At 44.5% G+C, this 20,727-nt stretch overlaps 1 protein-coding gene across 1 annotated transcript in view; it reads right to left on the bottom strand.

The window, feature by feature from the left end:
- Positions 1-8,752: 8,752 nt before the first annotated feature.
- The window catches only part of EP300 (E1A binding protein p300), an 86,139-nt gene continuing 74,164 nt past the window's right edge, over positions 8,753-20,727 (bottom strand). Inside the window, exons 21-29 of the mRNA XM_032267161.1 lie at positions 19,293-19,360; positions 17,885-18,035; positions 17,618-17,764; positions 16,867-16,980; positions 15,907-16,072; positions 14,427-14,591; positions 12,873-13,034; positions 12,302-12,583; positions 8,753-12,091 (exon numbers count right to left, since the gene is read on the bottom strand). Of these exons, the coding sequence (XP_032123052.1) occupies positions 9,893-12,091; positions 12,302-12,583; positions 12,873-13,034; positions 14,427-14,591; positions 15,907-16,072; positions 16,867-16,980; positions 17,618-17,764; positions 17,885-18,035; positions 19,293-19,360 (3,454 nt within the window). The 3' untranslated portion in view covers positions 8,753-9,892. The remainder of the gene's footprint in view (positions 12,092-12,301; positions 12,584-12,872; positions 13,035-14,426; positions 14,592-15,906; positions 16,073-16,866; positions 16,981-17,617; positions 17,765-17,884; positions 18,036-19,292; positions 19,361-20,727) is intronic.

Below are 20,727 nucleotides of genomic sequence, written 5' to 3'. Positions count from 1 at the left end.
TTTTTTTTTGAGATGGAGTTTCATCTGTCACCAGGCTGGAGTGCAGTGGTGCAATGATGGCTCACTGAACCTCAGCCTCCCGGGTTCAAGTGATCTCCTGGCTCAGCCTCCCGAGTAGCTGGGACTAAAAGTGTGTGCCACCATGCCCTGCTAATTTTTTGTATTTTAGTCGATACCAGTTTCACCATGTTGGTCAGGATGGTTTTGATCTCCTGATCTTGTAATCCGCCTGCCTCAGCCTCTCAATGTGCTGGGATTACAGGCATGAGCCACTGTGCCCAGCCTTTCTTTTTTATTTTATTTTATTTTATTATTATTATTTTTGAGATGGGGTTTCACTATGTTGGCCAGGTCTTGAATTCCTGGCCTCAGGTGATCTGCCCACCTTGGCCTCCCAAAGTGCTGGGATTACAGGTATGAGTCACCATGCCTGGCCCTTTCTTTGCTTTTAAAAACAAGGAAAGGGCTGGGTGTTTGAGGCCAGCCTGGATAACATGGTGAAACCCTGTTTCTACTAAAAATACAAAAATTAGCCGGGTGTGGTGGTGGGTGCCTGTAATTCCAGCTACTTCGGAGGCTGAGGCAGGAGAATATCTTGAACCCTGGAGGCGGAGGTTGCAGTGAGCTGAGATCGTACCCCTGCACTCCACCCTGGGCAACAAGACTGAAACTCTGTCCCTCCACCCCAGCCCTGAAAAAAAGAAAAAAAGTGTGGGGATTACAGGCATGAGCCACTTTGTCACATGTTTTGGCACTTTTTGGCTATTGTGACTAATGCTGCTGTGAACACAGATGTACAAATATGTTCGAACCTGTGCTGTTGATTCTTTGCGTACATACCCAGAGGTGGAATTCTGGATCATACGGTCATTCCATTTGTTGAGGAAGCACCTTATTGTTTTCCACAGTTCTGAACCATTTTGCTACCAGGAATATTCAATAACTCTCATTTCTCTACATCTTTGCCAACATTTATTTATCATTAAAACCAGCCAGTGAGGTAGTAAGACAGTGTTATCTTCATTTCACAGATCACTCAACTGAAGTCAGTTCCTTGCGCAAGATCATAGAACTGTTGAGTTCTCTTCGTACACATTAGTCACGCAAAAAAATGTCAGGCCTATTAGGTGACATCATTGTATCACTATTGAGCTTCATTTTTTTTTTTTTTTTTTTTTTTTTTTTTCTCTCGACAGTCTTGCTCTGTCTCCTAGGCTGGAGTGCAGTGGTGTAATCTCGGCTCACTGCAACCTTTTTTCCCCAGGTTTAAGCGATTCTCCTGCCTCAGCAGGAGCTGTAATCCCAGTAGCTGGGATTACAGGTGCCTGCCACAATGCCCAGCTAATTTTTGTATTTTTAAAAAATATTTTAAAATACAGGGCTAGTTGATTTGGCAGGTGAGTTGTTACACACCTTACAGATTCCGACTTCCATGGCCACCGTCCTGTAATTTTTGTATTTCATAGTAGAGACAGGATTTCACCATGTTGGCCAGGATGGTCTCGAACTCTTGTCCTCAGGTGATCTGCCTGTCTTGGCCTCCCAAAGTGCTGGGATTACAGTCATGAGCCACCACACCTGGCCTGAGCATTCATTTGTAAAATGAATTATCCAGTTTATTTTTTTTTCTGTTTATATCCTCCCCTCCTCCGACTCCCTGCTGCCCCTCAGATGGAGTCTCACTCTGTCGCCCAGGCTGGAGTGCAGTGGCACAGTCTTGGCTCACTACAGCCTCTGCCTCCAGGGTTCAAACGATTCTCCTGCCTCAGCCTCCCGAGTAGCTGGGATTATAGGTGTGCGCCACCATGCCCAGCTAATTTTTCTGTTTTTTTTTTAATTTTTTTGTTTTTGAGATGGAGTCTTGCTCTGTCGCCCAAGCTGGGGTGCAGTGGTGCGATCTTGGCTCACTGCAACCTCTGCCTCCAGGGTTCAAGCGATTCTTTTGCCTCAGCCTCCCAAGTAGCTGGGACTATGGGTGTGAGCCACCATGCCAGCTAATTTTTGTTTTTGTTTTTTGAGATGGATTCTCCCTCTGTCACCCAGGATGGAGTGCAGTGACGCAATCTCTGCTCACTGCAGTCTCTGCCTCCTGGGTTCAGGTGATTCTCCTGCCTCAGCCTCCTGAGTAACTGGGATTACAGGTGTGCACCACTGGCTAATTTTTTTTTGTATTTTTAGTAGAGATGAGGTTTCACCATGTTGGTCTGTCTGGTCCTGAACTCCTGATCTCCTGATCCACCCACCTTGGCCTCCCAAAGTGCTGGGATTACAGGCATGAGCCACCGTGCCTGGCCTGATTTTTATATTTTTAGTAAAGACAGGATTTCACCATATTGGCCAGGCTGGTCTCGAACTCATGACCTCAAGTGATCTGCCTGCCTCAGCTTCCCAAACTGCTTGGATTACAGGCGTGAATCACCATGCCTGGCCCTTGTTTGTTTTTAGAGACAGAATCTCACTTTGTTGCTCAGGATGAACTCAAACTCCAGGGCTCAAACAATGCTCCTGTCTCAGCTTCCAGAGTAGCTGGGACTACAGGTGCACACCACCACACCCAGCTGTTTATATCTTTCTATCAAAAGATTGGAGGTCTCTCAGTTATAAGAGTTCTCTTAGAGGTCTCATTTTCTTCCACTGTAAGCAGAAGCTCACTACATCTCAAGGGAACTTATTCTGGGACGAGTTTTGCTCAAGCCTACAACTAAGAACAAGCTGCCTTCTTATTGGTCCTTTAGACCCATTTCCAGTCTTCCCATCTGCCTGCTACACATCCTAATACCTTCAGGTGGGGCTCTTGTGAGATGAACTGCAGATCCAGCACTCTCCTGGCTGGCCAGCCTGCTGCTCTGTGTCCTCCTGTTTTTTCACTGAGATGTAATTCACATATCACAAAATTCACCTTTCAAAGTGTACAATTCAGTGGTTTTTAGTATATTCAGAGTTGTGCAACCATCGCCGTTACCTAATACCACAGTGTTTTCATCACCGCCCACCCAAATCCCTACCCAGCAGCAGCCAATCTTTATTCTCCCCTTTATGCAGCCCCTGGCAATCGCCAAGCTACATGCTAATCTCTGTGGATTTGCTGATTTTGGACACTTCATGTAAATAAAATCATACAATATGTGGTCTTCTATGTCTGGTTTTTCATAAGGTCATCCATGTCATAGACAAATCGGTACTTCCTTCAGTGGCTGAATGACACTCCGTTGTATGGATATCCATTAATCAGTTGCTGGGCATTTGAATCGCTTACACTTTTGATGGACATTTCAGTTGCACACAAATGCCGTGAATGTTTGTGTATGTGTCTTTGTGTGAACATATGTTTTCAGTTCTCTTGGATGTATACTCAGGAGTAGAATTGCTAGGTCCTATGGTAACTGTTCAACTTTTTAGAGTAACTGTTAGACTTCCATTTTCCTTAATCACTAGCAGTGTATGAGGGTTCCAGCTTCTCCCCATTCTAGCCAACACTTGTTATTGTCCTTTGGACTACTGCCATGCGAGTGGGTTGGAAGCAGTATCTCATTGTGGTTTTGACTTGCATTTCCCTGATGACTTATGGTTTTGAGCGTCTTTTTGTATGCTTTTTCGTCATTTGCATATTATCTTTGGAGAAATATCTATGAAAATCCTTTGCCCATTGAAAAAATTGTCTGTCTTCTTTTTTGATTGTTAAGGGTAAGTTTTTTTTTTTTTTTGAGTTGGAGTCTCGCTCTGTCACCCCAGCTGGAGTGCAGTGGCATGATCTTGACTCACTGCAGCCTCTGCCTCCCAGGCTCAAGTGATTCTTCTGCCTTAGCCTCCCAAGTAGCTGAGACTACAGGCGCCTACCACCATACCCAGATAATTTTTTTGTATTTTTAGTAGAGATGGGGTTTCACCGTGTTAGCCAGCCTGGTCTCAATCTTCTGACCTCGTGATCTTCCTGCCTTGGCCTGCCAAAATGCTGGATTACAGGCATGAGCCTTTTTTCCCGGTTTTTTTTTTTTTTTTTTTTTTCCTTTTTGCTGAGTCTTGCTCTTGTTGCTCAGGCTGGAGTGCAGTGGCGAAATCTCAGTTCACTGCAACGTCCGCCTCCCAGGTTCAAGTGATTCTCCTGCCTCAGCCTCCCAAGTAACTGGGATTATAGGCACCTGCCACCACGCCTGGCTAATTTTTTTTTTTTTTTGTATTTTTAGTAGAGATGAGTTTCACCACGTTGGTCAGGCTGGTCTCAAACTCCTGACCTCAGGTGATCTGCCCATCTTGGCCTCCCAAAGTGCTGGGATTACAGGCTTGAGCCACCGAGTTTTATGTTTTTAGTAGAGATGGGGCTTCACCATGCTGGCCAGGATGGTCTCTCTCTCTTGCCCTCAGCCTGCGTTGGCTTCCCAAAGTGCTGGGATTACAGATGTGAGCCACTGTGCCTGGCCAAGATTTTTAAATACAGTCTAAATACAGAAATATGTGATCTGCAAATATATTCTGCCATTCTATATGTCTTTTTACTTTCTTGGTCATGTCCTCTGATGCACAAAAGTTTTGAGGTCTAACTTGTTTTTTTGCTTTGGTTTCTTGTATTTTTTAGGTGTTATATTTAAGAAGCTGTTGCCTATTCCAAGGTCATAAAAATTTATGCTTATATTTTCTTTCTTTTTTTTTTCTTAGATAGAGTTTCATTCTTGTCACCCAGTCTGGAGTGCAATTGCACGATCATGGCTCACAGCAACCTCTGCCTCCCAGGTTCAAGAGATTCTCCTGCCTCACTCTCCCAAGTAGCTGGGATTACAGGCACGTGCCACCATGCCCCAATATTGTTTGTATTTTAGTAGAGACTGGTTTCACTGTGTTGACCAGGATGGTCTCAATCTCTCTTGACCTCATGATCCGCCTGCCTCAGCCTTTCAAAGTGCTGGGATTACAGGTGTGAGCCACTGCACCCAGCCAATTTTATTCTTTTTCATGCTGGCCTTTGTCCTCTCTCTTTAAGTAGGATGACCTCATCATGAACATAATACTGTCTAGAGATGTTTCCTTGGTTGTAAAATGAGAACCTCAGGGAGATTTTTTTATGATTCCTTAGTTGCCCCCTCCCCTCCACTTTTCAGTTTTTAGTCTGTATTTTGAATTTGCTTGAAACAGGGTCCCCATGACATATCTGCTGGTTAATTTGCAGCCATCACTGGTGCTTATCTGCCTAAGGGAGATAAAAGGACATGGAGAGGAATGGCTTTGGAGTCCAACAGGCTATTGTCCTGGTAAGCCTTTTACTGGCTGTGTGGTCTTGAGCACATTATTTCACCTGAGCTTGTTTTTCATTTGTCGAGTGGGGCTGTTATTGAGGATTCAGTAAGTGCAGTGAATGAGGGCAGCTGGAGCACTGCTAGCCCACTGGGCCCATTTCCTAGATTGATGGGCAGTAACAGCCCAGGAGGGTCTCCTCAGCCACCCAAGCAGAGGTGCAGTGCCACAATCATGGCTCACTGCAGCCTCAACCTCCTGGGCTCAAGCAGTCCTCCTGCCTCAGCCTCCCAAGTACCTGGTGTGCTGCTATGCCTGCTTTTTATTATTTTTGGTAGAGGTGGGGGTCTCACTCTGTTACCCAGGCTGGTTTCCCGACTCCTGGCCTCAAACAATCCTTCCTCCCTCAGTGCTGGGATTACAGGTGGAAACCTGCACCAACATTGAAATTATCTTCTTGTATTGCTGATTCTGGATTAATCCTTATTTTCTACCATTGCACTATTTCTCATCTGGGCAAGGGCAGCTTTCCCCTTTGCCCTTCCTTTTTTTTTTTTTTTTTGAGAGGCAGTTTTTTTCTTGTCACCCAGGGTAGAGTGCAATGATCTGATCTCAGCTCACTGCAGCCTCCACCACCTCCTGGATTCAAGCGATTCTCCTGCCTCAGCCTTCCGAGTAGCTGGGATTACAGTGCCTGGCTTTTTTGCATTTTTAGTAGAGAGAGGTTTCACCATGTTGGTCGGCTAGTCTTGAACTCCCAATGTCAGGTGATCCACCCACCTCGGCCTCCCAAAGTGCTGGGATTACAGGCATGAACGACTGCACCCGGCTTTTTTTTTTTGAATGGAGGCCAGGCTGGAGTGCAATGGCACAATCTGGACTTACTGCAACATCCACCTCCTGGGTTCAAGTGATTCTCCTGCCTCAGCTTTTCGAGTAGCTGGGATTACAGATGTCCACCACCACAACACCTGGCTAAGTTTTGTATTTTTAGTAGAGACGGGGTTTCACCGTGTTAGCCAGGCTGGTCTTGAACTCCTGACCTCAGGTGATCTGCCTGCCTGGGCCTCCCAAAGTGCTGGGATTAAAGACATGAGCCACCGCACCCCGCCTAATTTTGTATTTTTAGTGGAGACGGGGTTTCACGTTTGCCAGGCTGGTCTCGAACTCCTGACCTCAGGTAATCCACCCACCTCAGCTTCCCAAAGTGCTGAGATTACAGGCATGAGCCACTGCGCCCAGCCTCCTTTCTATTTAATCGACTTCTGTTCCTACTTCCTTCTTTCAACATTGCAGTGACAATGTGCTGGTCTAACATTTCAACCCACTTATCTTTAGCCAGAGGCAGAGCTTTCAAAACTGGGAATTTACTGTATTCTAAACATTTCCCTCTTGAGGGTTTATTCAGATGACTCCTGGGCTCCTAGTCTTAGGGAGCAGGAAGGCAGTCTTTCTGGAACAGGTGTTCACTACTTTCTGTTATCAGGTCTCAGCCACGTAGACCTGGAGCCGCTCCCTAGCAGGATCTGGTGCACTCTTCCGGCCCCTCCTCTCCTTTTCCATTCGTCTCCCCTCCACCATCCAGCTTCCATGCTGCCCTTTCCAGAAACATCTCCAATTCCCATCAGCTAGGTTTTCTTTCATGGATTCCTTCTTGTATTCCTTGCATACATCACATCACTTGGTACTCTGTACTTTGTCATGCTGTCTTCTTTTATAGCCGTTAAGCTGGTTAGCTTGAGGGCAGGGCTGCATGCCATTTACGTGTGCTTTGCCCAGCCTGGCGCGTATGTAGCTGCTCCATGGATATCTGCTGGGTCACTGAGCTGAGGCAGGTGGTTGCTTGATACATTTTTCTGGGCTGGCTCTGATTAATGCTGAGTAAGTTCATCTCACATGAAGATGCTGGTTTAGGGGCTGGGCAAGGTGGCTCATGCCTCTAATTCCAGCATTTTGGGAAGCCAAGGTGGGAGGATCACTTGAGCCCAGGAGTTTTAGACACGATCTCTGTAAAAATTTTAAAAAGTCAGCCAGGCATAATGGTGCACACCTGTAAGTCCAAGCTACTAGGGAGGCTGAATTGAGAGGATTGCTTCAGCCCATGAGTTTGAGGCTACAGTCAACAATTGTGCCATTGCATTCTGGTCTGGGTGACCAGACTTGTCTTAGAGAGAAAAAAAAAAAAAAAAAAAAAAGCTGGTTGTTTTCAGACTGTAAAATAGTAGTAACAGTTCAAGATATCCGACAATCATGTTTTTAGCAGTCACATATGGTTAGTGTACATCTGTGATAAAAATAAGATCTGGAATTGATACCAAAGCAGCTCAGTAATAGTAGACTTTTTAGTGTACTAACATTTAAGTTTGTTCACAGCCAGTGCAATGTTCAGTTGGAGGATAAACAACCTCTCTATTCTTTCAGTATCTAGCACATTACTGGATTCGTGTTATAATCTCTCTCAGCTTTCTAGGTTTTATTTCCACACAATTTCCTTCCTTTCAACCCGATTCCAACTGACTTTTTGATGAGCAGTTAGCAAACAGAAGTAATGTGTTCCCTAGCTTCATGTTTCGAGACGAGTCTCGTTCTGTCACCCAGGCTGGAGTGCAGTGGTGTGATCTTGGCTCACTGCAATCTCCACCTCCAGAGTTCAAGTGATTTTCCTGCCTCAGTCTCCCGAGTAGCTGGGACTATAGGCGCCTGCCACCACACCTGGCTAATTTTTATACTTTTAAGAGAGATAGGGTTTCACCTTATTGGCCAGACTGGTCTCGAACTCCAGACCTTGTGATCTGCTTGCCTTGGCCTCCCAAAGTGCTGGGATTACAGGCGTGAGCCACTACGCCTGGCAAGTCTTGTTTTTTTTTTTTCAAGAAATTACTTGAGACTTAGGCAGATATTAACAGTCTTAGGTCCTCCTCATCCCACGTAAGACGAAGGTGATTAGAAGACCATGAGGTCATCCTTGAGGGGTCCTGAATCAAGATGTAAATAGGGGGCCGGGCACGGTGGCTCAAGCCTGTAATCCCAGTACTTTGGGAGGCCGAGGCGGGTGGATCACGAGGTCAAGAGATCGAGACCATCCTGGTCAACATGGTGAAACCCCGTCTCTACTAAAAAAAAAAATACAAAAAATTAGCTGGGCATGGTGGCGCGTGCCTGTAATCCCAGCTACTCAGGAGGCTGAGGCAGGAGAATTGCCTGAACCCAGGAGGCGGAGGTTGTGGTGAGCCGAGATCGCGCCATTCCACTCCAGCCTGGGTAACAAAAGCAAAACTCCGTTCAAAAAAAAAAAAGATGTAATTAGGTTATCATTTCAACCTTGACTACTAGCTGGTACTTGTAGTACTTTTTCCCAGAATTTTAGACAAATTCACCCAGATCTACTTGTGAATACATATGCAGTATGTTAATGAGGCTATAAGCTAATGCTTTCACTTTTTTCTCTGAATCCTAAGCATCAGGCACTTAAACTGGTGTACTCCGAAACACAGACGTGGTATTAAGAAGTGAAACAAAGTCAGGGTGTCTGTCTCACACAGTTTATTTAACAATAGGTAATAAGAAATCAAATTTAACAGTCTATACAGTGATCCAAAGTTCATATTTATAAGTAATCAACTTTAATTGCATGATTTACAACAGTTGAGGGTTTTTGCTCTCTATTTTCAAGTTTTATAGAAAGTATGTGTGTGTGTCTGTGAGAGAGAGAGAGAGAGAGAGAGAGAGAGAGAGAGAGTTGGGGGTAGGGTAAGGAGGAAGAAAGCAAGCAAAGAAGAAACCCCCAGGGACATTTTGCATGTTAAAATCATCCCACCGGAATCGTTTCTTACCCTCTTTTTAATTTTTTTCCTTTGTTAGATGTAAAAATAACGAAAAAAATTCTTTCAAGAAACAGAAACCACAATATATAATACATCAATTTGGCAGCTGCCCCTGTATATTTTTGAAAAAGTCATTTTTCTCTCTACATGTACAAATTATTTTAATACTTGAAGTTTTACGCTCAGACTTATTACAGAATAGAAAATTTTCTGGAGCACAAAAGTTGACTTGAGGGGAAGAAAGGGAGTTTTTTTTTTTTTCTTTTAACATTTTTAAAAGAATGAACATCTTTGCACCCAGAGAAAAAAAATTGGTATTTTAATATATATTTATATATATTTATATATATATATAGAATGTAATTTTAAAGTAACATTAACCCCTTTTGTCCTCTGGTTTTAGAAATGTTTTAACTCTTCCATAAAGTGAGGAAAATAGGGAAAAATGTCAACCATCTGCACCAGTAAATAATAACTATTAATATTACATACTTTCATTAATTTAAAAAAAATAATAAAACCTATTGGAGGTGCAAGGCAGGAGCATATTGTTTGGCTTCACAGGCCTCAGCCTCCTCCCAGTGCACACTTGAACCACACACACAAGGGGGAAAAAAGCTGGTGGTAACCAGCCATAACAAAAATATATTCTTTGTTTCTATCATCCCTCAGGTTCATCTTGCATGTTTGCTTTAAATCACAAACGGCTACTGCACAGTTCTTATGTGTTCCAAGGAAAATTGTCTTTTAGGCTACGAAAGATTCAAAAAAATTGTTTTCAGTACAAAAAGTCTTGTTAAGAGAAAATAATTTTTTTGCTCCCAAAATACTACAAGGTGTCTCTAGTGTATGTCTAGTGTACTCTGTGAGAGGTTTGAATTCAAGTCTGAGTTATCGGTGCTGAGTCCCAGGTCCGTGGCGCTTGCACCATGGAGGTTTGCCATGCCTGGATTGCTAGTCAGCTGAGAAAGCACTGAATTTTGCTCCGGGCTGGCAAAATGCCCTTGTTCCATGGGGTTGGCCTGGGCAGCTACCAATCCAGGATGTGGGGAACTTGTCTGTGGGGAAACGTGGTGTGGAGAAGGCTGAGGCTGCATCCTTGGGGAAGGGCTGGAGTGGGGGGGCTGGGACTGTGGCCGTGGAGAAGGGACAGGCTGGGGAGAACGCACTTGATTGGAGAGAGAATTAGGGATCTGCTGGCCTTGTAGGTGTGGGGACTGGGCCTGATTTGGGAGCATATGCTGCTGGGGGCTCATAGGGTTGGGCTGAGCAGGGGACCCCATCTGTTGCTGAAGGAGTCGCTGCTGATAGGCCTGTAGACTGGCACCTGCCTCTGCTCCCAAGGCCTGGGGGAGCTGGCCCATCTGTCCCATATTTCCTTGTTGCATCTGTTGCATGTGATGCTGCATCCGCTGCTGCTGCTGCTGCTGCTGCTGCTGCGGTGGGTAGCCAACTCCTTGGGGTTGCTGGAACTGATTATGGTTGGCCATTCCAGGACCTATTCCTGGCCCTGCTCCCTGTTGCTGCTGTTGCTGCATCATCTGCTGTCGTCTCAAGATGTCTCGGAACTGTGAAGGCATGGTGTTGTGGTTCATGTTCATCTGCTGAGCCTGGGGGCTCATCCCTCCCATGGGTGGCTGGAGTTGCTGCTGTGGTTGCTGCTGTGGTAGGCCAGCCCTCTGAATGCCTGCCTGCATTGGATTCATGTTCTGCATGGCTGGATTGGAGTGGACCCCCTGCTGCCCTGGCATGGTAGGTGGCTGTAGTCCTGGCTGCCCCTGGGGCATGCCAGGCTGCCCAGGGAGGGATTGCGGATTAGAGTTGGCATACTTAGCAGCCCGCTGCTTGATGAATGCAGCCAACAGTTGGGGGTTGGCGTGAAGGATACTAAGCACCTGTTGCTGCTGTAAAGGAGAGCTGGGAGACCTGAGAGTCCGCAGAAGGTTTTGTAAGGCTTGCTGAGACACAGTGCCTGGTTTGAGTGGGCTCACACCTACCTGGCCCAGTCCTGGTTGTGGAGCCATGTTCAAGGGTTGACCATGCTGGGCCACTGACATCATGGCTGGCCTTGGCATCCCAGACTGTAGTTGCTGGGGCTGAGGCAATCCTCCTTGGGCCCAGGGTGGCTGTTGCTGCATCCCTGTTGGTCCCATCCCTGGCTCCATATGCCCACTGGGACCTCTGGTCATCGGAGGTGGGTTCATACCCATGGGGGCCATGGGAGCCATTGGAGGCATTTGGTGTTGGATTGGCCTTTGAAAAATTTGCACATGGGCCATCTGGCGCTGTGTCTCTGCTGCTCTCTGAATCTGCATTGCCATTTCCACTGCTGCAGGTGGGGGCCCTGGAAGGGGTGGCTGAGCAGTCTGAGGAGGGGTTGGAGGGGTCACCTGGCCTGCTGCCTTACCCTGGGACACTGGGCCAGCAGCTTGAGTCCTGGGCAAGTAGGGTGGCATGCTATTGGGAGGGGTAGGCTGAGGCTGAGAGGTGGGCTGGGGTGTCTGTGGGGTGGTTGGCTGTTGGCCGGTTGGTGTTGTTGGAGTGGCAGGAGTGGGGGAAGGCAGGCCCTGTTGCTGCCCCACCACACCAGTCCGCTGCATGCTGGCCATCCGCCTGCGAAGCATTTGGGCCTGCTGTAGTCGGTGCTGGAGCTGCTGTTGCCGGAGCTTCTGTTTGATATTTAGGCAGAACGGCACCGGGCATTTGTTCTCCTGGCAGTGCTTGGCATGGTAGCAGCAGAGGGCAATAAGCTGCTTGCAGATGGGGCATCCACCATTGGTTTTCCGTTTGCAACCCTTAGTATGCTGTACAACCCGCTTCATCTTCTGGCAGGAGGGCAGGGAGCAATTGGCATTCCGACACTGGCAAGCATGGACCAGAGACTGGATGCAGCGCTGGATACTCAGGCGGCGAGAATCGCCTGGGCTCTGGGTGGCTGCAGCCTGCTGGTTGTTGCTTTCATCATCTAAGCCCAGACCTAGTTTCTCCATTTTATGGTCATGGTTTTTAGTGTTATAGCAGGTGATACACAAGTCATAATCCTGGGGAAAAAACAGGAGGTCCAGGTAAACTCTCCAAGATTTAAGTCATTCAAAAGTATTTTAGATATTCTGTCTGGGCTAGAAAAGCCCGTTTTGTAGAACAATGCCACTCAAACATAGCACCCCACAGGCCTATATAACTGCATGGCCCCTCGTAACAATGAGAACCCTGCAGAGCTTATCTCCTCCCTTCTACAACCAGGTGCCTACCTCACAGACAGTGCAGTGCCAGCGTGTCTCCACATGGTGCTTGCACTCATTGCAGGTGTAGACAAAGCGGTCCTGGCTCTGCGTGTGCAGCTCCACCAGCATGCACATGGTGGACCACTGGGCTCTTCGGAGTGAAGAGAACTCCAGGTGCTTGTCCCTTGCCAGCGTGAGAAACGCATCCCGACCATCCATCAGATCGCAGGGGATGAGAGGGTCAGGGTCAACAATGGGAGGCAGGGAGTTGGCAGCAGGGCCAGCAATGAGGCGGATCACAAAGAAGACCTGCAAAATAGACAATCTCTTTTTTTGAGACAGGGTCTCACTTTGTCACCCAGGCTGGAGTGGAGTGGCGTGACCGTGACTCCCTACAGCCTTTGCCTCTTGGGCTTAAGCAACTATCCCACCTCGGCCTCCTGAGCAGCTGAGACCACAGGCTCACACCACCATGCCTGGCTAATTTTTATATTTTTACTAGAGACAGGGTTTCAATGTTGGTCAGGCTGGTCTAAAACTCTTCATTTTAGGTGATCTACCGCACCCAGCCAGAAATCTTCCGGTGGCTGCATCTTACCTCTTTATGCTTCTCCATGGTGGCATATAGTTTCTGTGAGAGGTCGTTAGATACATTGGGCATCCCAGGTTTCTTCTTGTTGCCCCTACTCAAGCTGCTCTTATTTTTGCTGGTTTTCTTATTATTCTTCTTTTTAGCATTTTTGCTGTCTCCCTTGGTCACCTGCAGAGTAGCACAAAGGAGACAAGAAAATAAGGTTTTTGTTAAGTGATGTGGGGCCGGGCGCAGTGGCTCACGCCTATAATCCCAGCACTTTGGGAGGCCGAGGCAGGTGGATCACGAGGTCAAGAGATCGAGACCATGGTGAAATCCCATCTCTACTAAAAAATACAAAAATTAACTGGGCGTGGTGGTGCACACCTGTCGTCCCAGCTACTCGAGAGGCTGAGGCAGGAGAATTGCTTGAACCCGGGAAGAGACTGCAGTGAGCTAAGATTGCGTCACTGCACTCCAGCCTGGTGCCTGGTGACAGAGAGAGACTCTGTCTCCCAAAACAAAACAAAACAAAAAAAACTGATGTGGGAATAACACTGAATGCTGCCCTTATTTGAAACCAGACATCATAATCTTATGCCTGTAATACTAGTTGTTCTCTTTTTTTTTTCTTTTTCCTTTACAAAGACCTTATTTTGACTTATTTTTTTACCAGTGATCTTTAAGGCAATGGTGGCCCTTTAGCTTTTTGCCTAGAAGAGGCCACAGAGTGTGCAGACCATACAGACTGAATGTATCCCAGATTGGGGCGAGGGAACAAGGAATGGATGGCATTTTGGGGCACTGAAGAGTGCATGAAAGTGGGGAGCCAGAAGACCTTGGTTTTATCTCCTTCCACCCATATTCTAAAATGGTATGAACCCACAAATACTAAATGACAAGGCTGTAAGAGTTTGTTAACAGAGTATTAAAGGGTGCCTTTTGTAAGTTAAATTCAATGGAGGTAATTCTAGATATGCTATGGGGAAATAACTGGTGAGGTTATTAAGCCAGGCTTAGTTATTTAACAGGTAAATTCTGCCTCAGGCCTGTTTTATTATTGTTAAGAATGGTTTTTAAATTTCATAAGATTTTTTTTTTTTTGAGAGAGAGAAAATATGCCAGAGATTATATGTGGCCCACAGGCCTATAATATTCATAACTTAGTCTTTCAGACAAGTAATCCTTCAGTTTTTTAATTTTTTTTTTTTTTTTAAAGATGGGGTTTCACCATGTTGGTCAGGCTGGTCTTGAACTCCCGACCTCAGGTGATCCACCCGCCTTGGCCTCCAAAGTGCTTGGATTACAGGCGTGAGCCACCACGCCCGGCCCCCTTCAGTTTCTTTTATCATTTCACATTACTCAGTCTGAGATACTATTTTAAAAGGGGGTCTGATGCTTTAAAAGTTTAATACCACTGAAACAGAACCCTAGTAACTTTCTAAGCCAACATTTCTTGCCCAACTTTAAAGAGCTCTTTCACACCTGAGAGCTTTAAAACCAAAGTGAAAGTTTAAGTGAACTTCTGGATTAAATATTAGAATCAAGGTATAGGTTTGAAAGGAAACTCAGTGTCCTTACATCTGTGCTTTCATTGCTGGTGTTTTCTTCTCGTTTTCTCTCTTCCTCCTCTTGTTCCAGTTCCTTAATGCTTTCTTCCAGAACATTAGGCCAGAAATCACCCTCGAAGTAAGGCAATTCCTTTGCACTTGTTAATCTATCTTCAGTAGCTTGTTTAAAAATATCCTGCAAAAATATGCATGTAAAATAGGAATTTCTATGTTCTTTTAAAGCACTGATTAGAGAATAATCACAGCTAACGGACAAGAAACACGAAAGCTTAAAATGTCTTGAAAGTTGGCAGACATGTTATATCTAAGCCATAAGCCAGGGAGGTATTCAGAAAAATACTGAAAAGGCCTGGCCTAAAGTCAAATATTCTGGTTTTCTATTTCCTCTACCCATAAAAACAGGGAACTTACAGGCCTTTCTACAACCAAGTGGCAATTATCCTGCCAGCATCAATGTCAGGGTGGTAGCACCATCATGTACCACTCCTTATGTGGTGGTAAGGGCCACAGAATACGTGGTGTGAAGCATGCTCTCCTCGCACCCATCCTTGGAATTTTAGCAGCTTTTACTGACGGCTTTGTTCAAAATGACCGTAACTACAAATACTGGAAATTGTATCTGCTACAGAATGATTTGCTGCGGTGCTTAGGAAAACATCCAGTTGATGAGCTACTAAAATGAGGAAGACAAGTTCGTCTCATGAGACAGCCTACATTCAGAATGTTTAATACTGTTAAGAATGTATTTTTGGCTGGGTGAGGTGGCTCATGCCTGTAATCCTAGCACTTTGGGAGGCTGAGACGGGTGGATCACTTGTGCTCAGGAGTTTGAGGCCAGCTTGGGCAACATGGTGAAATCATGTCTCTACAAAAACAAACAAACAACACACAACCAGGTGTGTTGGTGTGCACCTGTAGTTCCGGCAACTCAGGAAGCTGAGGTGGGAAGATGGCTTAGAGCCTGGGAGGCAGAGGTTGCAGTGAGCAGAGGTAATGCCACTGCACCCTAGCCTGGGTGACAGCGTGTGACCCTGTCTGAAAACAAAACAGAACACCCCCACCCGTAAAACCTGAACCAACCCAAAGCAAACAAAAAACCAAAACAAAAAAATACATTTTAAGGCCAGGCACAGTAGCTCACGCCTGTAATCCCAGCACTTTGGATCACCTGAGGCCAAGAGTTCAAGTCCAGCCTAGGCAGCACAGCGATACCCCATTTCTACCAAAACAACGACAAAAATTTTGGTTACATGTTTAAAACAGGGATTTCTTGATCTACCACTCTTCAAAGACCAAGTTTTCCTTACATTGAAAAATTTTGAATATACAAAATAAAAGCAATCAAATTAGCAGTTTTAGGAATTACATGCAAGTGTTAGAACAAACAAGACTTTTTTTTTTTTTTTAAATTAAATGACAGAATACAGAGCAGCAACATTAGTGCATTTCCAGATCTACTGTCAGCACCTGGCCCCCATGTCCCAACTGACCTTGTAGTCATGGACAATACGCTCTGACACAGCCTTGTCAAGCATTTTTTTGTACCATTCCTGCAGTCGCTTGGGCTTGGGTATCTTCTGGTCAGGAGGATGGCAATGGAAGATATAATCATCTCCCTCACTTGGTGGACATGCCCAAATATGCCCTGTTGTATAACTAGCAATACAAAAAGAACATTAAGGAAAAAAGATAATCTATTCTAGAAGACTATAGTTTAAACCAGAAGATGGAGCTGATATAGATACCAATGATTCCTCCCAAGATAACAGAGTGTATAACCCAGCATGAGATTAACATTGTGAGGCCGGAACTAGGCATAACCCACAATAAAAACAATGGATCTCATATTGCCTACTTATTTTTGGAGGCGGCAGAATGTTGTGAATTTCACCCTAAAGCAGGTAATTTAGCCCTGGATCCAAAAACTCTTAAGTTTGCATATTAAGACCAAATGAAGATTACATTGTAAAGGAAAATGGATCTGTTTAACAAGAGAGCTAAATAAAAGGCACAGTCTTCAGAGAAGCAGCCTTCCAGATGAGGGAGTGAAATGTCTCCAATGACGTACATACTCTAAAGGTAAGAAGTATCTCCAGAGCTGTTTGTTTTTGGTCTTGATACCCAGGTTGTAAAAGTTAAAATTCTGCCCTCAACTGAGAGGCAAATATCAAACTTCAAAGCAAACTGGACCCAATGGCTTAGCTGAACAAAATAAAACTAATGCTGGATGGGAGAAATTAGGGCCAACATAACCATTTCTTTCCTACTGACAACACTAACTTCAAAGGGGCGCCAACAAAGTTGAGATAATAATTGTTAGGTAAGAACTAAAATAGGAAAAAAAAAAAAAAAAAGGGGCAAAGAGATATATTTGCATATTTAACCTATGTCTTACCAGAAGGCCATGCTAATTAAAAAAAAAAAAAAATTCATTATCAAAATATGCTTACCCTAATTTCTTGACATATTCTAAATATCCAATTAGGATTTCATGATAGACTGCAGTCCTCAGGCATTTAGGACGGAAGAAATGAACACTATCGAGGTAAGATATGTATACTCTCCTATACAAAATGGGGAGAACAAAAAAAAAGTCAAGTCTTACATAATGAGTTCTTTATGTGCCTAATAACACCCTCTCACTCTCCCAGGCTCTTTGCTCAGTTATTATTTGTGAAGCTCATCACAGGCATGTGGGTGACTCAACTGTGAACCCTTCAGGGAAGTTCAGTGAGCCAGTGGCTTCCTTCCATCTGTAGTACCTAGCAGTGCCTGGCACATACACATCAATCAATCAGTATTTGCTGATCACTATACATTCTTATTAGTGCCTTTATACTATTTTTGGAGATAAGAAATTCCTACCCTGTTTGTATGACATACTTTCTCACAAAGCTACTTAACTATCCAAATCGAAGCTCATTTTCTGAAGAGTAGAGCACGTTTGTTTCCAAATTCCAATTTCAGGTTGCTATTTATATCCTTTATTACTATGACCACAGAAGAGCAGTACTGAGCAGTTATTTTGTTTGGGGGTTTGCTTTTTAATCGGTTTCACTTTAAAATTACTGGACACTTGAGATTTTGCATTTCTAAACCAAGCACAATAAACACTTTCTTGCCTGTTATGCTTTTCCACCTATTATTATAACTTGGAACTCCCACACGAATCAGGAAGTAGCCACTGTGAGCCAGTCATACCTCTGGTTGGGTGGAGGGCAGTCAGAGCCATACTCTTGAACATGCATGCCAAAGAAGCACAGGTCAACACCATCAATTTCTTCAAAGGCAAAGAGGGCTTTGGTTCGGTACGGAAAGGATTCTGCCATCTCTCCACTGTCCACAAACCTATACAATTCAGATGGTGGGGGGACCACAACATAACTCATTCAGATTGGAATCACCAATGGTAACCATGTATGAGCAATTTTGGATCCACAAGAGAAGAAAAGTGAAATGACTAGATACCTTGCTTTCATGCCTGGTTTTACTTCCACGGTTTTGTCAGAAGCATGAACTACTCTAACAGTGACCTCTCCTGACTCGGGGTGATTCTGTCGCCTCAGAAAGTCATTCACACGATTCTCTAGAAAGGTACCAAGTCTGGTAGATGGCAACCCTAGGAATGAAAAAGTTAAAAGTTACTGAGGTACAAATTTACTATTGTTAGTCTTAAGGTTCAACCTCAAATCTTACACTTTTTTCAATACAAACAGGATAAATTGGTGAAATTCAAAAAAATCAGAGCAAAGTAGTCATTACTTTGCAGATTTGCATGTTATACTAGGTTCAGGGACCATGCAAATCTTCTCCATATCATTCTAACATATGTGCTGTGTTTTTTTTTTTGAGACGGAGTTTTGCTCTTGTTACCCAGGCTGGAGTACAATGGCGCGATCTCGGCTCACCGCAACCTCCGCCTCCTGGGTTCAGGTAATTCTCCTGCCTCAGCCTCCTGAGTAGCTGGGATTACAGGCACGCACCACCATGCCCAGCTAATGTTTTGTATTTTTAGTAGAGACGGGGTTTCACCATGTTGACCAGGATGGTCTTGAACTCTTGACCTCGTGATCCACCCGCCTCGGCCTCCCAAAGTGCTGGGATTACAGGCTTGAGCCACTGCGCCCGGCCACATAATTGCTGTTAAAGCAGACACAGTACTGAATATTTTCTAAATGTCATTTTCCCCAACTTTTCATTTTGAAAAATGACCAATTTTGGAAGAGTTTACAAAAATACAGAACGGGCTGGGTGCGATGGCTCATGCCTGTAATTCCAATACTCTGGGAGGCCAAGGTGAGCGGACCACGAGCTCAGGAGTTCAACACCACCCCCTGGCCAAGATGATGAAATCCTGTCTATACTAAGAATACAAAAATTAGCCTAGCGTGGTAGCAGACGCCTGTAATCCCAGCTACTAGGGAGCTGATGCAGGACAGTCACATGAACCTGCAGGCGGTGGTTGATGTGAGCTGAGATCCTGCAACTGCACTCTAGCCTGGGTGACAGAGCCAGACTGTCCAAACAAACAAACAAACAAACAGAGGGATGGCAATTCTGGCCAGTTATTTCCACACCTCATTCCTCCTTTATGAAATGACCCAAATAGGAAAAAATATAGCAACAGGAAAAACACCTATCCTGTACATTCCACAAATCCAATCCTTGGAAGTTTTTCTTTGGTCTAATAAATTTCACACTAAAAAGTCAGATCAACTATTACAGATCAACTATAAGGAGAGTACCAAATTATTTTATTTTATTTTTACTCTGATTATTACAGTGATTAAAAAGAAAGTAATTCACTTTGGGTGGTTTCTTCTTGTCTAGGCTTCACGTAAGTTTGGACAAAATTTATTTTAAGAATAAAACTTACTTTTAGCAGAAAACTTATTTTCTTTCCTAGTTCGTGCACTTTTCTTTAAACAGCCATCACAGACGAATCTAAATGTAAACCAAAACTCTGTTTACACAACTTAAAGAAACCATTAAAGTATGTAGCAAAATCTATTCTCTAAATAAAGTTAAAATTCAAAAGACAATCTGGCGGAACCATTTCTAAATTTCTAACGAGTTAATAAAACTATAATATACAAAGCTTTTAGAAATCACTAAGAACAAAAAAGATAACTGAAAAACAGGCGACATGAAAAAACATCAAGGGCATATAAATTGGTTTACACATAGAAAGATGATCAAGGATTACAAATGAAGATAGAATTTTTGCCAATGTGATTGGGGAGAAAAATCCTAAGTGGCGATACTCCCTATATGCTAATTGGAATGTACATTTTGAGAGCAGAACCGATAGATTGTTACTGAAGATATATAGGATATGTGTCTCTTAGGAGAGTTTCCACAGAAACTTGTTTACCAAACAAGTAAATAAATGGATTATAATATATTACAGAATACTATGCATCCATTAAAATTGCAGCAGATGGCCAGGCGAGGTGGCTCATGCCTGTAATCCAAGTACTTTGTGAGGCTGAGGTGGGCAGATCATGAGGTCAGGAGATCGAGACCAGCGTGGCCAGCATGGTGAAACCCTGACTCTACTAAAAATACAAAAAATTAGTTGGGCATGCCTGTAGTCCCAGCTACTCGGGAGGCTTGAACCCAGGAGGCAGAGGTTGCAGTGAGCTGAGACTGTGCCACTGCACTCCAGCCTAGGCAACAGAGTGAGACTCTGTCTCAAAACAAAACAAAACAAAAATGCAGCAGACATAAAAAAAAGAAGTCTGTGATCTCAGTACTTTGGGAGGCTGAGGTGGGCATATCATTTGAGGTCAGGAGTTTTAAGACCACACTGGCCAATGTAATGAAACCCCATCTCTACTAAAAATACAAGAGAATTAGCTGGGCATGGTGGTATGCGCCTATAATCCCAGCTACGCGGGAAGCTGAGGCAGAAGAACTGCTTGAACCCAGGAGGCGGAGGTTGCAGTGAACCAAGATCGTACCACTGTACTCCAGCCTGGACGATGAAAATGAGACTCAATTAAAAAAAAAAAAGTCTATGACCTATAACAAGATACAAAAATTAAAAATTAAATACATATAAATTAAGAAAGTATGATTGTATGTACAAAAGGGTGTAGAAAGAATATTTCCTAGGCCGGGCGCGGTGGCTCAAGCCTGTAATCCCAGCACTTTGGGAGGCCGAGACCATCCTGGTCAACATGGTGAAACCCCGTCTCTACTAAAAATACAAAAAATTAGCTGGGCATGGTGGCACGTGCCTGTAATCCCAGCTACTCAGGAGGCTGAGGCAGGAGAATTGCCTGAACCCAGGCTGGAGTGCAATGGCG

The sequence above is a fragment of the Sapajus apella genome, unplaced genomic scaffold (genome assembly GCF_009761245.1).
Source record: "Sapajus apella isolate SASKATOON/1434 unplaced genomic scaffold, GSC_monkey_1.0 scaffold166, whole genome shotgun sequence".
Classification (NCBI taxonomy): domain Eukaryota; kingdom Metazoa; phylum Chordata; class Mammalia; order Primates; family Cebidae; genus Sapajus; species Sapajus apella.
This window is presented reverse-complemented; position numbering and strand designations above follow the sequence as displayed.